The following is an 18226-nucleotide window of genomic DNA, read 5'->3' as shown; positions in this document are numbered from 1 at the left end:
TATAATGCGAAATGACCAATTCAATAGGTCTAACCGTCTAATCTAGGATCAGCGAAGATCGGCTACTCCCGGCTAAATTCGTAGAATTCTAAATTTATATTTATATATATTATTACCTGCTTTAGGTTTCAGAACATATACATGTACATATAACACAGAGAAAATAAGATCTTCTTCAAAAGGCCTAATTATGTATAAATACCAGGTCAGAGAAATCACTCTATTTGGAAGTAAACACACACTCATGTGATCACTAGTTACCCACTAATACAATTCCATATTTATTTCGGCCAATGGCATGAATGAGGTATAATCACGTGACTTGTTTTACTACGTTTGACTACAAAGAACGCGTGTTTTGTGCCATTATTGGGAAAATCCCCATCGGATCGTGGTTTCATTTCCACCATTTGAAACAGAAGGCTTAGAGTAGAATTTGATTGTGAAACATTGATAAATTGAAGATTACATGTTGTGCCATGGCAGATGACAAAGTTCATGTATATATACTCGACAATTACTTGAAACATCATCGAATAAATTTGTGTTGAAATTATAATTGATGTTGACCAGGAAATGTACCAGTCTAAATTTTGGTTGAATAATGCATGGAAAGTGAATTATTCAAACACTCTGGATATCGAATTTTTAATCATTAATTTCTTTTGAACTCGGGACTTTTTGGGTGTGTAATTAGGGGAAAGTTGATAACTTTTTATAATTTTTATAATATATGTACCCTAATTTTCTTTTGTTGATTTACGGACCCTGAAAGATACGGATTATGCGGCTTTAACTTTTCCACTTTGTGGAAAATCCTTCAAATCGGATTTATCTCCCTTGATTAAAATGACAAACTATGCTATGCTATGTTATAAAGTTTTTTTTTTCATTTTTTTTTTAAATTCAATAATGAATGCAGATCAAATATATTAATCAAATATGTGTATTAATTTAATTTGAAACATGTTTGTTTTGCTGAAAATTTGCAAAAAAAAAAAATAATATCAATACAAAATATTCATGATTGTAATTTGATTGTTGTTGTTTTTGTACTTGCTGTAAAATGAGAAAAACCGTGTTGTGGAGAAGAAGTTTGTTAAAATTTGAATTTTTTACAAATGGATGAGAGTTGAGAATGTCTTACAGTCACCTGAATTCCGAGTCTCCTATATAAACTATATATGGTAAAGACCCTTTCCCCTGGGGAAAATTCCGAGACCCCAGGGCCATGAAATTCACAATATTGGTAGAGGGCCTTGAGACCTGCCATGTAAGCACATAAGCCCGTGTTTCTTAGTATATGTGTACATATGTATTAGATTCCCAAAAAGCTAAGTGGGCTATGCGGAAGCTTATAACTATTTGTTTGGAAATAATATGGAAAATAAACTATGATATGATAGTATTGCTAACAATTTCAAATGGTGGAAATGAAACCACGATCCGCGGAGGATTTTCCCCATAATTGTACAAAACACGCGTTCTTTGTAGTAAAACGTAGTAAAACAAGTCACGTGATTATACCTCATTCATGCCATTGGCCGAAATAAATATGGAATTGTATTAGTGGGTAACTAGTGATCACATGAGTGTGTGTTTACTTCCAAATATAGTGATTTCTCTGACCTGGTATTTATACATACTTTGGCCTTATTTTCTCTGTGTTATATGTATATGTTCTGAGACCTAAAGCAGGTAATAATATATATAAATATAAATTTAGAATTCTACGAATTTAGCCGGGAGTAGCCGATCTTCGCTGATTTTAGATTAGACGGTTAGACCTATTGAATTGGTCAATTCGTATTATATCATTTATTTACAAAACGTGAAAATGGCAGTTTTACAACTCATTTCAGTTCATTATTTATAGTAAAACAGTGCATATGTGCAAGTCAAATGATAAGCATGCAATATTAATAATATTTTGGAGTCTAAATATTTTCAAATAAATCAATTTCTCCGAAGAAATGGCAAGCAAACTATCACCATATTTGGAAGTAAACACAAAATCACGTGATCACTAGTTACCCATAATACAATTGTATATTCCGGCCAATGGCATGAATGAGGTATAAGCACGTGACTTTTTTTACTACGTTTGACTACAAAGAACGCATGTTTTTACTACGAAAAATAGATGCAGATGTATCGCGAGTTGGGAGTTTAAAACCGCGTCCCTGGAGGATTTTTAGCCCAAAGTTTGAATCTGACCATTAAGACCGTAACAAAAATTCGTTGTGCCTTTATATAAGTTTATATTGTAGGCCAAGCTAACAAGTAAAGCTGGTTTCCCAACGTGTATTGTGTACCTGTACTGTGACCTTTATGGCTTTTAAATTACGTAACTGGTTTTTTTCGGGATTCACAAGAAAATACAACATAAAAAAATCTTTTTTTTTATTTTATTTTTTTATTTTTATTTTCATTCATTCTTTTAATATAGTATAGTACGGTATGTACTACATGGACTTGGTACGAATGCCAATCAACAAAACACACACACAGCTTTGAAACGAATTTTCAACCCACGGTTATATATATTAATAATTCGTTGTACACTTCCTTAGCTCGGGCTAACAGCTACGTACACGCAGGCTACAGTTTCATGGCCGGGATGTGCAGGATCACATTTTTTTTTTTTTTGAAATCAAATGAATAAAAACTTGAATTAACAAAATCAACGTCGATCTCTGCTGTATGGCTTTTGCTGCATATACACAGTGCTCTATGAAAGGGTGGCCTTTGATTTCCACTTTCAAGACCAGATGTCGACATCTTTTAGTTTAGATGTCGACATCAATAACTGACAAGTCGGTGTCACACCCGAGCATAAACACGATTAATCGCCGAGTTACCGACTTTCTACATAAATATCTTGGATTCATTATGTGGGCATGTACATGTGGTAAGTCGACATATTCTTCTGTTTATGTCGACATATTCCGATATGATGTCGACTTAATGCCTTAACGATGTCGGGAAATCGATGGCAGAAATATGCCACCATAAAATTGCAATATTTTCTAATTTTCGGATTAACGGGCCTTCGAACTATATATATTAGGCCTTAGCGGTTCAAGTGACCTTAAAATTAACAGATGACGATTACTGCGTACTAATCAGACGGCGTGACCAGACCATTATTACACGATTATCATATAATAAACAAATTAATAGTTCAGAGAAAAATACTTTGACAACTCTCGGTAAAGAAATTGCTATCAAATTTCTTCATCTAGGTACAAACACATGCACACAATTATTTTCATTAGCAATCCAATATGGCGAGTGTTATCCATTGTTTGCGCATGTGTAACAGGAAGGCGACAAGTCGACAACTCGACAACACGACAAGTCGACAACACGACAAGGCGACAACACGACAAGTCGACGACTCGACAACTCGACAATACGACAAGTCGACATTTTACCGCGACAACACGAGATTCTGTACGCGCTAATTAGCGTGTTTGAAATGTCGACTTGTCGTGTTGTCGACTTGTCGTCTTGTCGTGTTGTCGACTTGTCGCGGTTCGAAAACGCGACTAGTCGACATTTTAACTGTTAAATCTCGGGTTGTCGCAGTTTGAGACCGCGACAACTCGACAAGGCGACAACACAAAATACGGTAGTCAGGCATCCATTTTCTTCCTTATTTTTTTTATTCTTTTTTTTTCTTTTGGTCGATTCCGTAGTGATATAATATAATATGTTTTTCATAACTTTTTGAAAGGCATTTTCCCCTTATGTATACGTATATAACCACTGAACATTTTGGTGTATAGTGTCAAGCTTCAAGAAATGCCAACTGAACCCCCAAAACCAACTTCAGTTGCCCCATAACCCGACAAACACAAAATCGCTCTCGACGTAATCGACCAAATTTAAACTCATCGTCCGGAAGTGACTTATCCTCGATCTGTTATACATGTAGTTTCTTTGCAGTTTCGCATATACACATGTGTTTATTAAGTCAAAAACTAAGACAGATCAAAAAGCATTTTTGCTTAGCCGGATTTCACTTACCGTATCGCGCTCATATATTAGTCGACACATTGACTGTTCGGAACTCGTCTAGACTTTATACAGTCTAATACAAATATGTAGATAATATCGAATGGCACCTTCCAACTTTAAAGATGGCGGACCAGGTGTCTGCTTTTGAGATTCTACCCGATAGCATGATGCTTCATATTCTTTCCTTTCTGTCCTGTGATGATTTATGTGCCATCCGAAATGTCAATCGCATGCTGAGACGTCTCTCTTCCGACAGGAGCCTTGTCTGGTATTATATATATATCTATTTCTTGATACCATAAAGTTTTCTTTGACAAAACAAAGGCGACTGCAGCTACCAGGCAGCTACCACAGCCGATAAGAGCACTTAGTGATAACCGAATGCGACACATCTTAATGACATTGTAGTTAATACTCTTCTGTGGTCATAAACTACTCAGTTACAATTAAGTGGCATGTAATGTGTTGATTAGTTGTACCGTAATTATTAGTGTAACGATACACTGATGTCTCGATACGATATGTAAATTTTGAATTTGGTTGCGATGCGATAACTTTACGATACAATATACTTATCTTTACAAATAAGCTACAATCTTACTATTTGCTATGTTTAATCAAAGTATAACATTGAGTTTTCATTAAAACATAAATGTAAAAAATGAAACGTATTTAATTTTAATACTCACAAATATATTTATCATAATACTAAGATCCTTTCTATGAAAAGTTTTTGAAACTGATCCATCAGTTCTTATTATTATTTGTAGATTAATAATTCTAAACGACTGATCATCGTAATTGTGCTATCATTTGAACACAGGGCCTCGTTACTATTGATGATATATATAAGATAGGTCACGTCTATTTACATACATTATGTAAATAGACGTGACCTATCTTATATGTATCATCAATAGTAACAAGGCCCTGTGATTTGAATGTATCGTATAGTATCGAAAACAAGATGGATGTATCGTGAAATTGTATTGTCAAGAAAAATATCACACTTCATCTGTATCGCGATTAATCATTACACCCTAAGTAATTATTCTATTATGCATATCAATGATCATGATCAGCAAAATAGCTACTATTGTAGCGGAAAATATATCCTCTTCTGATTAAAAAATCAGTCTGAAGACAATATATTTTTTGGCTACATCAGTAGCTAGCTATATATATAGATCAGAAGGTGATATACATAAATTATGCCATGTAGGCCTACTGTTCTAAAATTTGAAATGTTCAATTACATTGTGACAGGATTGAGAGGAGAAAATGTAGTAGCCGTGGCCAGACAGAGATTTGGGACTTTCAAACACTACTGGCAGACAAGCAGTTCTTGCCAATTCACAAGTACTAGTTCTAGCCTTCGCAGACATTTTTTGTGGAAATTATCATACAATGCCGGCACATTTCATAGTGTTTCATAGCCTATAAATAATTTGTTAAATATTTATTTATTGTTATATCATGGTGACAGCAAGTAACAAACATTTGTTTTTCAGTACCTTCCAAAAATAAATGGTATTTAGTTTACCAAAAATAGACAAAACATATTGTCCTTACCCCATGTTGAAACTGGAAGTAAACACGGCACATGATCTTGCGCAGTACACTACAATCCAATTTTAATCATATTATGATATTCTGATGATCAACCCTGTCCAATCCTGGTCCACTGCAATAACATGTACAATGTTTTATAGATTGATTAACTCACTTAAAAGTATCCATCATTCATAGATATGCAAATTAGAATGTGGGAATTAAACTCAATCAATAATAATCCTTACTTTGAAATGAATTAAATGTATTTTGCAGTTGGACCATTTCAAGCACTATGATCAATGGAAATAAAGTTAATTGTTTATGTTATTATCTTTTTAAGTTTTCTCTAACTTCAGGAGAAAAACTTGCAGATCACATTTTTTTTCTGGTTCTCCCCTCCTGAAACATGATGTGCATTTGTTGCACAGCTAAATTCCTTTTAATGTAATCATTGAAAAACATGCAAATAATTTATCACATTAATTTGATCATTACAGGAACTCCAACTTTGAAGAATGTTACAGGACAAGTGAAGAGGCATTTGAATCATACATTCAAGCCGGCGGTCCTCTTATTCACCGTTTGAACCTTAGTCACTGTTATTGGCTGTCAGGTCGAAGTGTCTCAAATGCACTGAAAAGATGTTCAAATCTCCGGGAACTATACATCCTAGATATCAGTTTAACAGCCAAGAAGCTTGTTAAAATTCTCTGTGGTCTTCCAAATCTAGTCACATTTGCCTTTACTGTCACCAACATGGACGAGTTTGATACGGAATTAGAGAGCAATAATGCCGCCAGACATACAATGATGGGTATTAAACATCTCACCATTCATTTCAAAGTGCCACTCTCTCTTAGGACAGAAGCTTCAATCTCTGTACAATTCCTACAGAAGAAAACCACATTTTTTGAACATTGTAAAGACCTAGAAAGTTTTCATGTGTTAGGTCATCCAAATTTAGGGTGTGGTCTTCCAAAATTACTCTTACAACCCAATGTGGACAAAGTGGAAAATTTAAAAAATGTGAAAGAAATTTCTCTGAACTATGCAATAGACCCAGCTGCTAGAATATTCTATTATGGCACACTCCTTTCTGTCGCAAAACTTCAACTACAGATGACAACTGTGTTAAACCCGTCTGCGAACTTTGGAAGTCAGATAAGATCAGACTTTTGGAATATCTTTTGGAAGTCACAATATCAGTTACAAAATCTGGACATTTCAAGCATCTCCATACAGAAGATCTTTAAGCATGTGTTTGATCCCCAGGTTCCAAAGCCAAACTTGCAATATCTAAACTTATCGGACACTTACTTCACATCAGAGGAAGGACCCACAAGTAATTTGGCATCACTCATATGTGTTTGTCCAAATCTGAAGAGTTTGAATTTGAGGAACAGTCATATCATCTTCACTAGCCCTAATAGAGAGGTAATTGTTGAATTTGTCTTATTTCCCTGGTACCAAACCCTGATATGTTAATGAACCTCACCCTCTCTTTTACAAGAAAAATAGACTGTTTACTTAAGTTTCTTCTGATTCTGATACAGCTAAATACCTTAAGTTTCTTCTGATTCTGATACAGCTAAATACCTTGATGTTGGACTATTCCGTCTTTGCATATTACAGAGTTAGTTCACTTGCGGGAAGGTATTGATTGTTACGTCATTATTTTATGAGCATAATTCACATCGTTTTCTCTGAACAGTATGATGTTACGCTCGCAAACACATGACGTCACAATCAATACCTACCCACAAAGGCAGATAACTCTGTAACATACAAATGCAGAATATATATGATTAACTGTTAAAATTGGATTGATCCCAGGTTACAACTATGCTATGTTATTAAGGGTATTTTGTTCATTGTACGTGTATAAGCCTATTTCTAATGTTCCTTATCTATCATAATCTTAAATAATACACATGAATTACTAATACAATACTGTGTTGTAACTTTAGATGGTAGATGTGGCTGGAATCTCTCGTCTTGTCTCTACGTGTAGCTGTCTGTCTGAGGTCAACCTGGGAGGTATACATATGCATGACCCTGAGGTCATGTCTCGAGTGCCTCAGCTATTAGCCAACTGTCATGGTAAGTCCTGCATGCATATCGGTATCCGCTTCAAGAACTAAACTGTAATTTTGGATTTCCATGCCATTTTGGTTACAACGGAATGGTTTATTATATTTTACCGCAAACATTTTTATACAGTATTAATTTACTACCCAAAGATTCATGTATATTTTTGATACTTTACTAACTAATTAAAGAATATAGTTTATCATTTTGTATACACAGGGGTGGCGGTGGCTGAGTGGTTAAGATGTCCCGACATATTAACACAAGCTCTCCACCTCTGGGTCGCAAGTTTGAACCCCATGTGGAAGTTGTTAGGTACATGTACTGACCTCTGCTTGGTGGTTTTTCTCAACCACATCTTTAGATGACCCTGGTTGTTGATAAACACAAAAACTTGTGATGATTTTTCTATAGGTTTGAAGTCTTTAGCTGTGTCATGCTGTTGCTGTAGTTACCAAAGTGCCAAATGTAAAGGTTTGTCAGGGTCAAGAGGAGGTGGAGCAGGAGGAGGTCCACCCCTGAAACGACAGAGAACTGGTGTTGCTAGTGCCAAGGTAAGATACACATTAGAAAATGTATGTACGTAGCTACCAGCTGATTAGCGGTTAAAAAAAAGAATCCCTCCATAGTCTAGAAGGAAGGAGTATGATCCACGCATGGCCAGTTGTCAATGAATAATTTGATGCCTAAGATGAACTTAGTCCAGTTTCACTACACAACGTCCTACTTCTTTTGTCTCCTGTCATGAAATAGAGGGTGGATATATCCTTTCCATGGCATCCAATACATATTTCATATGCAGGTGGGATAATTTATCTCTTGCAGACACAAGTTTTCAAGTTTGTCAGTCAGTGTCACACACTCAACAGGTTGCAAGTGTTTATTATTTAACTAGTAAGCTGTAGAGCTGAATGGAAGATAATTTATCTCTTGCAGACATTAGTTTTTCAAGTTTTTACTCGCTTGAAGAACCCTATACCACTTACATAAATTTAAAGTTAGGAAGCTAGTTTGTTTAGCAGGAGGGAGGAAAATGTAATAACTTGAGTGGGTTTTGAACTTTGCACGCATTCCTCTAGAAGGAAAGGATCCACATGGTCACAGATTAATGATCCAGTCCTGTCCAGCTGTTTCTCTATAATAAGAAACAGTTTCAGATGGAAAATATTAGTACTGCTTTGTATGATACTATATTTAAAAGAACAGAATTAATACATTAGGATAATGAATACCAGTAATAAGTCTGAACAGAACTAATTCATAAAGACTGAACCACAATTTTTTTGTTTAATTTCTTAATATTGATGTCACTTCATACAGTAATGTTTAAAATTTGTTAAGTTAGATTGTAAACATTTAAACTTGTTTTAAATAGTTACCATTAAATGGATACAACTTCTCCATTCTGTCTCATAAAACATCTTACATTTTTAAATTTTATCTCTTTTCATTTAGGCTTTGCCGTCTACCTCAAGTCATTGTGATGATCTTGAAACTGACCACTGTCCAGACATGGAGAATGGAGGCCTAGAATCATTGGTCAGAGGGTGTCCTGGGATGGTCAAGTTTGAACTGGTCAATGCTGGGCTGACTCGACCGGTCATCCACCGAGGCCATAATGGGCTTATGCCAAAGTCCTGTGTGTACAAACCGTGGTCTGTATTATTGTGATAATTTATATACATACTGAAGAGCATATTGAAATCACTGTCCTTTGCTATTTGAAATTATCAAATTATTTTTTTGATTTTCAAACTTGTTTGATATGTTAAAGATGCTTCACCATTGACAAATATTATTTTTTCTCAATAAAAAACAGGAGCAGATGAATAATATTTTTCTTCAGTCACAAAAGTTACATACTTTTTACCATTACCACCATTGAAAAGTTTGAGCTCCTAATTTTACTTTAAGATGAAAATAAAAAAATAGTTGCTTCCCGAAAAAATTCTGTGACACTATGTCCTATATAGAATGAAATCCTGATTGTTCATGCTCCAAACACAAAATAATTTTTTTTGTGTTAATTACACATATAAAGACATGATTAAACACAAATTATTGTTCAAATGATGAGTATTGTATATGATCTGTCGGCAGTGGATCATCTTTAAAATAAGGGTTAAATGGCACCTCTGTGGTTCCCATTCATTACTCCCCTTAATCATAAGTGTGAATGCTAGGTACTGATGAGATAGTACTACATTAAACTTATATATCTTATAAATTGATAAGAAAAATAAGAATAAATAAAACACTAATTACCGAGGACAACAGATGAATTGTGATGCTTCTCAATTTTTAGCCCACCATCATCAGATGGTGGGCTATTCAAATCGCTTCTTGTCCGTGGTCCGTCGTCCGTTCTTCCGTCCGTCCATCCTTCCGTCCGTCCCTCCCTCCGTCCGTTAACAATTCTTGTTATCGCTATTTCTCAGAAAGTACTGAAGGAATCTGTCTCACATTTCATATGCTAGGTACTGATGAGATAGTACTACATTAAACTTATATATCTTATAAATTGATAAGAAAAATAAGAATAAATAAAACACTAATTACCGGGGATAACAATTTTTAGCCCACCATCATCAGATGGTGGGCTATTCAAATCGCTTCTTGTCCGTGGTCCGGTCCGTGGTCCGTCATCCGTTCTTCCGTCCGTCCATCCTTCCGTCCGTCCCTCCCTCCGTCCGTTAACAATTCTTGTTATCGCTATTTCTCAGAAAGTACTGAAGGAATCTGTCTCACATTTCATATGTAGGTTCCCCTAGGGCCCTAGTTGTGCATATTGCATTTTGGGACCAATCGGTCAACAAGATGGCCACCAGGCAGCCATCTTGGATTTTGATACTTAAAGTTTGTTATCACTATTTCTCAGAAAGTGCTGAAGGGATCTGTCTCAAATTTCATATGTAGGTTCCCCTAGGGCCCTAGTTGTGCATATTGCATTTTGGGACCAATCGGTCAACAAGATGGCCGCCAGGCAGCCATCTTGGATTTTGATACTTAAAGTTTGTTATCGCTATTTCTCAGAAAGTACTGAAGGGATCTTTCTCAAATTTCATATGTAGGTTTCCCTAGGGCTCTAGTTGTGCATAATGCCTTTTTGGATCGATCGGTCAACAAAATGGCGGTCAGGCAGCCATCTTGGATTTTGATAGTTAAAGATTGTTACTGCTGTTTCTCAGAAAGTACTGAAGCGATCTGTCTCAAATTTTATATGTAGTATGTTTGCAAAAGTTTGAAAAGCAGAGAAAAGATCCCTCTTTCCATTGTCAGACATAGATCATTCTTTGGTGGGCGCCAAGATCCCTTTGGGATCTCATGTTATAATTTCGTCTATGTATTCACCCTTCTTTACTGGCCTGAATATAATCAACACACAGGAATTTAAATCTCAATGTATTTGTAAAATTTTGTCTCCCATGAAAATTGACCTCTACGAAAATAAAATAAATCTCACAGTAAATATTAGGTAGGGCAGCATACCTAAACGAAGCAACAGGTCTTAGGAAACACACTTCTCTCAGCAGTGCTATTCTAAATGTTGAGAGTAAAAATTGAATTTATTATTCAATAACAAAAGGTTTTAATTTCATGCTGTTCTAATTTCTATCGCCTTTTGATATTGTTTCAGCCCCGAGTCAGCAGTTCTCAATGACCAGCGATTATTTTGTATCGGTAAATGGAAACACCTTAAATACCTACAGTTAGCAGGGCTTCCAGGTAAGGGGTTTTACATAAACAACATATTTCTTTGCATAAAAGAAGGGAAATAACTTTCACACATTATTGATAATTTAAGTTGAATATAATCAAAATCATTATAATTCTAGTTTTACATGGAGTAATTTAAAATATATATTTACATTCAGTGCTTAAAATATCTTTACAGCTTAAGAATGAAATATATATATTGTCTTTTAAATTGACATGATGTTTTAGGTATCATGACGGGATCATGTCTGGTTGCCATAGCGACAGGCTGCCAGTTCCTAGAGCGCCTCCATATAGCCTACATTGGACTGATGGGCCATCCAAACTTTGCTCGCCAACTCTGCCAAGCCTTGCCAGAATTCAAAGCTCTCAAAGACCTCAGGTTAGCTGTTTACTAGCTGATTACCTCTTAATTAATTGGATTTAATTGTTCAAACAGACAATCATGTACTGTTATGGTACATTATATGTATTAAGAAATGTGCACATGTGTATTTAGTTAGAAAAGGGTGAATATTTGTCAAGTATACACATGCGGTGCCATATTAGCAACTAGAGTAATCTATCATTGAGGAGATATAACTCCTTGGACATCACTCATCTCTTATAGTTATACAAGTTGATCTACATGAACAATTTCTACCAATAGGCACAGGCGTTTGGTTTTAGATATTTAGGTATATATATATAATAAACTGTGGTATTTAAAAAAAAAAAATGAAAAAGGTAGGTATTAATTAGCTTTTGGATTGATCATATCTACTCTGAAAATATACATTTCAGATGCCTGAATATAATGTAGAAGCCAGTTACTAGTTTTCAAATGATTTCATTTGACTTGCTCAGTAACCATTAATTGTTGTTTTATAGGGTAGAGCATAGTTACCAGTGTGTCGACTCTCACTTCTGTAAGGCAGTTCAATCCTGTAAGACACTACAGCGACTGTGTGTCATGTCTGGAGGGGGCACGATAGACTCAACCTCGGTTATATCGCTGGTCGCCAATGTAAGTTCTTTAATTTACCCATTTTTTCACCCTGTATATCATTATCAATTTTCCCATTAAATTCTACCCCCTTCTACAAAATTTTGGGGTATACTAGGATCGCCCCTTATCTGACTGTCTGTTTTTCAAATTTTGCAAATCTATTCTGGACAACTCCTCTACAATAAAAACTTGTGAAGCGATTTTCATGAAACTGTACAAGAATGATAGGGATCATGTCGAGATATGAAAGATTTTATTTTTAAAAAAGGTTGCCATAGTAACCAGGACCTTGTTGTTTAAAATGGAATTAGGCTAATTACAGCTTAGTGAAAATTCTCAAATTAAGATAAAAATAATTTCTTTTGAAGCTAATTTGACAAAAATTTTACTAATTTCTGAAGTACTACATTTGTTACCTACTCACAACTTTAGAGAAGTTGTAATCACAGTTTTTCCTTAACAAATTAAAAATGAAAGTTTTACTAATCATGTGATTAAGCTGATTACTGTTTTGAAAAACTTGGCCCTGGTTTAAATAGGTACATATATTTTGGGAAATGGTCCATAACTCATAAGTCTTGTACATTAATCTTGTTAGATTGCTGTTAACTTTATGGTTTTGGTAATTTCAGCGCCCCTCCCTTGTAGCTCTACAACTGTTTACAGAAGCCAACAGGACCCAATGTAGGAGACTCCAGAAAGCTATTGAAGACAGGTATGGTGTTGTTGAGTCTTATTTCTATATCAGAGTTAAAAAATTCAGGAAAACTAAGCAAAATGGATAGCTAGCTTTTATCATCGCAAGTTATTGGATTTTACCAGCATGAACTATCCTAACAACTTGGTACCAAACCTGCATAATAACAAACGCAAAACATACATGTTGGTGCCTAGAGCTGAAAATCACATGTATTTTAGATATTTTTATCCCCTGCTTTCACCGACCCTATTTGGCGGAGTTATGGGCTTTTGATTAACGAAAGCTGGGGGATATAAATTCAATGAATTTGCTTGTTGTATTTACTGTCAAACTTGACTTAACAACCACCTCTGTATAAAGACCACGTAGCTATCCCTTTCTTGTTGTCGCAAATTATCAATTTCAACTTAATTTGTCTTGTATATAAAGACCATTTGGCTATATAATTTTTTCTTGGTCCTTTTGATAGTTTGTCTGTAATGTATTTACACAAGGATCTTATTTGAATTATTTTATTTCTTTTCAAATAATTCTGTGTAAAGGAATTTGAGAACAGCAAAGCCATGGAATATGTGAATTTAAAAAGTATGAATTATAACTTCAAAAATATAGCTTCAAAATGAGAAAACTTATTACATGTATGTGGAGTTGTATACTACATTTGTATGTGAAATTTGTTTGGTACCCGGTAATTAATCTTGATATCTCAGCATAGTCTTCGTGTTAACGTGAATAGTCGGCCAAGAAAACCAGTCTAAATGGCCTTCCAAAAGTCCTTACATACCAAAAGTTTTGCTTGTATTGTCCAGTTCTGACCATTGAAATTATGCCCCATGTAAATTCAACACAGTTCTAAAAAATAAAATTGTCCAACTGCTTGAAAGCAAGGCTGCATGGTAATGTCAATACGGACATAGCCAGCCGGGAGGACGTTTTAGGATTCCTATAATAAAAATTCCTTTTTTCGCATGTAGGGCGATTTTGATGGGGAAATTTTATTTTTCTATTTCATAAGAAATTATATTGGATATATTTACACCATTTTTATTGCCCGACTATACACTTTAATAACAGCAGGAAATATGCGTAAACTTTTTATGTGAATGTGTTGGTGTCGATAGGTTTGGTACGCAACGTCCTGCCCTTAGGGTGTCCATCTGGCCCCTCTTTGATACAGACACTCCTAGCATGATGAACAACATTCCTACCAAACATCTTGAGGAACTCACAGTCTTCAGCTCCAGAGTCAGTGACAGCCCGCCGAATTGGAAGTGGTGATTTCAAAGACAATCATCTCATTTACATCAACAGGAGGCAATAAACACAGCAATTGTAATTGGGGACCTTTGACCTTTAAAACAAAGTTTGTGTACACTTGACCTTTCACTTTTCAAAAAAGAAGTTCAAGGTCATGCCCACCACCCCAAACCTCCCACCTGGTTTAAGGTCATGCTGATTTTTTAAGCTTTTATAAAAAGTACACTGTCAGCATAATGGTTTTCCTTTTTACTGAAAGTTCAGGGTTACTCTGACCATCTTTTTTTATACACAGTTCAAGGGTATTTAGCAAAATGTTCCATTTGAGAGAGAAAAAAGAATATTTCAAATATCACTTTTAGTCTTAAAATGTTTAGGTCAAAGGTCAAACTTATCAAAAAGCAACTGATATTTTTGTTTTAAAAAGGTTTTAAGGTAATTTTAAATACAAAATTATATTTATATAATAATATTTCACTGATCTGTTAAATATTATAATATGGTATGAATCAAGATACCGGAAGTAGGTAAATGATTTAAAATATTAAAGTGTTTAGATGTATTAAGTTGCTATATAATTTGTTTCCTTCTACATCAGTGCTATTTTATTTTGCTGTTGCCAGATGATTTTGACAATCTAACAAGATTAAAACTTTTCTTGCAAAGTCATATTATGTCTAGTAAGGTCATGTTATAATTAGCAAGGTCATGAACTGTTAAGTAAGGTCATGACCTGTCTAACAAGGTCATGAACTGTCAGGCAATGTCATGTTCTGTCTAACAAGGTCATGACCTGTCTGGCAAGGTCATGCTATGTCTAGCAAGGTCAAGACTGTTAAGCAAGGTCATGTTCTGTCAAAGAAGGTCATGACCTGTCAGGCAAGATCATGTTCTGTCAAAAAAGGTTATGACCTGTCAGGCAAGGTCATGTTATGCCTAGCAAGGTCACATACCTAGCTAGCATTAGTACGACCTGTTTATAGAATTAATTGTATAATTATCTGATCAAACAGTAATATCAGGCTACCTCTCTTTAAGTCTCGTTAGTATTAATTAATAACATATTGTATACCTCATTATAATCGATATGACAATATTTCATCATTCACTGTTATAAATATGTAAATAAGAATGGTTCTTTAATTTTAGTATATCAATATTACCGTCATTTGGTATTGAACTTTAAGGCATTTTGAATTTGATTTATTTTTAAATGATAAGTATTAGAAGGCTAACAGATTGTGATGGATAGACAAAATAAAACTGTTAAAACAATAAAGTGAACTTGTATTTAATAATAATTATGTGTCTTCCCCAGTTCTATCGAGAAATTGAAAGTCCTCATATTGGTAAATAATTACTAGAAAATTTACTTTTATAGATCTACAATCATATTAGATTTACTTGAACTCCTACAATTAAAACACCCACTCTATTTTTCAAGATTAGGTAGTCCTGACCAAACTTCCTCCTTTATATAGTTTCTTAGGTCGTAAGACCTGAGTATTATGGCACTCAATGCTGTTATATGTTCTGTAAAGTCTCAAGATAGTTTATTAATTTAAATGTCTATGTTACAAAAAAGGCTAACTAAAATGTGATGTGACATAAAAATGAATGTAAACTTTTTTGTTTCCACCAAGAATCTTATTAGGCTTTTATGAATCTTTTTCTTTATTTAGATAAATACCCCCAAACCCCACCTAGAAACTATAAGATTAGGCTAACCCTAGAAAATAGAAATCTTCTTATGGCAGATACGATAGAAAGATAAGTTATTCTTTTATATAACATGAATGTCTTTATGATAAGAAATATTTATAATTTTTTACCCTTTCTGTTAATGAAACACCAATCACTCATTTAATTTTTTTTTTTGAATTTTTTTTTTAATTTCATAATGTTAGATATTGAGGAAGGAAGAAAAGAATTGAAAAGTGTTAACTTGAAAATTAGAATATTGGTGATGGAACTATAATTATTGTTCAATCACGTTGCTGTTGGTTACCCGTTGTAAATAAATACCCTCTCCAGCCCACCCAATTAAAATCTATGAAAGAAACAAATTATTGTTCATATAAAGATGTTTTATTTAAGTAATACAAAGCATATATTTCCATATAAGATCTCTGAGAGATCAGTTGTGTGAGAGTATTGTATGTGATATACATGTATGCGTGAATGGTTTGTTTTTGGCTTCTCTAAGAGGACTATTTACATGAAAAGTAAGCATTATTTATACTATTTATTGTAACCGTATAAAATCAAAAATACTGAGAGCATAAAAACAAGTTGAGCTTAAAAAACTTGTAAAAGATTATACTGGTCAGAATTATAAAAGAGCTGGAAACTTAATTCACTGTTTCCTTTTCACCATATTCGCCGTAATTAGCGCACCGTCCATTTTCTGGAAAATAGTTGAAGTTATATACAGGTAAAGGCCCCCATCCCATGGATGCCTCTAACATCAGCATTGTATCCCATATTACATGAACTTGTGAGTCTTGTGAATCACAACATAATTATGCATCTCAAATGAAAAAAGGCATAGGCCTGTTTACTGTGACAGATTTTTGTACCATGAGTACAGAAAGAATTAAAATATGGCTGAATTTTTTCGTCCACAACTTACATTTTGATTCATTGATAAGCCCCACACCCCGCCTTTGTTACAGTTTTTAAGCACACTTGCTGCTGATTACAGCAAATTCAGTATTTTAAAAAAATATCATGTTAAAAGAGATATCACAGAGTTCCAAATGTGAAGCTATCTTATCCTACTACTATTTCAGTTTTATAAAGTTGAACGAAACACAATTTAGGTACAATTTTTTTTTGTACTTCATTTTCATGTTTTGTAACAGTGATGTTCACTATAGAAATACAGGAAGTACATGAAATAATGTAATGCTCTTTCCAACGTAGCTGAAAACAAAATCAAAATAACAATTGAAAAGCAGCATTAAAGTTTATAGATATTATCTTCAACAAGAAAGAAACATCATTTTCAGTGTCAGTTATTTGTTTACCAACAGTATGTTTGATGTACTGTAGCTGTTACAATTAAAGAGCTGATTATAGAACTCTGTGGCCATGATAGCATCGATTATAGAACTGTGTATGTAATGAATGCTCTGAAGATAAACTACTTGCCAAGAAATGAATGCTGCAAGACAGAAACTTGAATGAGAGATTTTGTACAATAATGTATGTAAGATGTCTGAGAAAGTCGAGGAAAAGCATGGACATCCTCTTCAAATGAATGATTATAAATAAATGGTGCTTGATGAAAACAATATTGGATTTATCTTCTCATTCTTCTTCTTTTCGTGTACTACGTGAACATGGACATGTATACAGCTTTCCTACAGGAAGAATCATAGTAAAGTCGTTATAATCTCCGAGATGAAAGGCTTTTGTTTCTGTCCCCTAGCTTAGCGCCCAGCATTAAGAGAGTGGGACGACTGGTTTGTTATAATTGTAATGTGACAGGATGGGGAGTGTTGTATGGTATGGATAGTGGGATAAGCTCTCCATGTATTGTCGTTTGTATGGCTTTGATGTATTAGTTTTCCACGTCCACACGCACAGACACTACCGTGGCGTAGCGGCAGACTTACATTGAAGATTCTACTCATTTTCAGAAGCGAAATTGTGTTAATTTCCTCAGCTAAGCAGTTGGTCTATAGCCAGTTCCCGCAATGATTAACTACAGTCGAACATGTCTTACTGAGCACATGGTGAATGAAACTACTGTAATCGACCAAATTGCCATATTTGTTTTGTCCCTAGGGTTGTTTGACTGTAGATAACAAAAAATAAGACGCTGTAAAATGTTTGAACAAGAGAGTAGAGTAGTAAAAAGTCGAATTCGATATGGTTTCGTACACTATGCAGTG

The 18226-nt window shown here is 34.6% G+C and overlaps 1 protein-coding gene across 1 annotated transcript; it reads left to right on the top strand.

Annotated features, from left to right (window-relative positions):
• The first annotated feature begins 4132 nt into the window (after positions 1-4132).
• LOC138314411 (F-box/LRR-repeat protein 18-like) lies at positions 4133-17623 on the top strand. The gene is made up of 10 exons (XM_069254727.1): positions 4133-4291; positions 6075-7011; positions 7545-7677; positions 8080-8219; positions 9121-9320; positions 11303-11391; positions 11611-11764; positions 12253-12388; positions 13003-13085; positions 14192-17623. Exons 1-10 carry the CDS (start codon positions 4146-4148, stop codon positions 14346-14348), a joined length of 2175 nt encoding a protein of 724 aa, XP_069110828.1. The 5' UTR covers positions 4133-4145; the 3' UTR covers positions 14349-17623.
• Positions 17624-18226: the final 603 nt, after the last annotated feature.

Source organism: Argopecten irradians, chromosome 2, assembly GCF_041381155.1.
Source record: "Argopecten irradians isolate NY chromosome 2, Ai_NY, whole genome shotgun sequence".
NCBI classification, from domain to species: Eukaryota; Metazoa; Mollusca; class Bivalvia; order Pectinida; family Pectinidae; genus Argopecten; species Argopecten irradians.
This window is presented reverse-complemented; position numbering and strand designations above follow the sequence as displayed.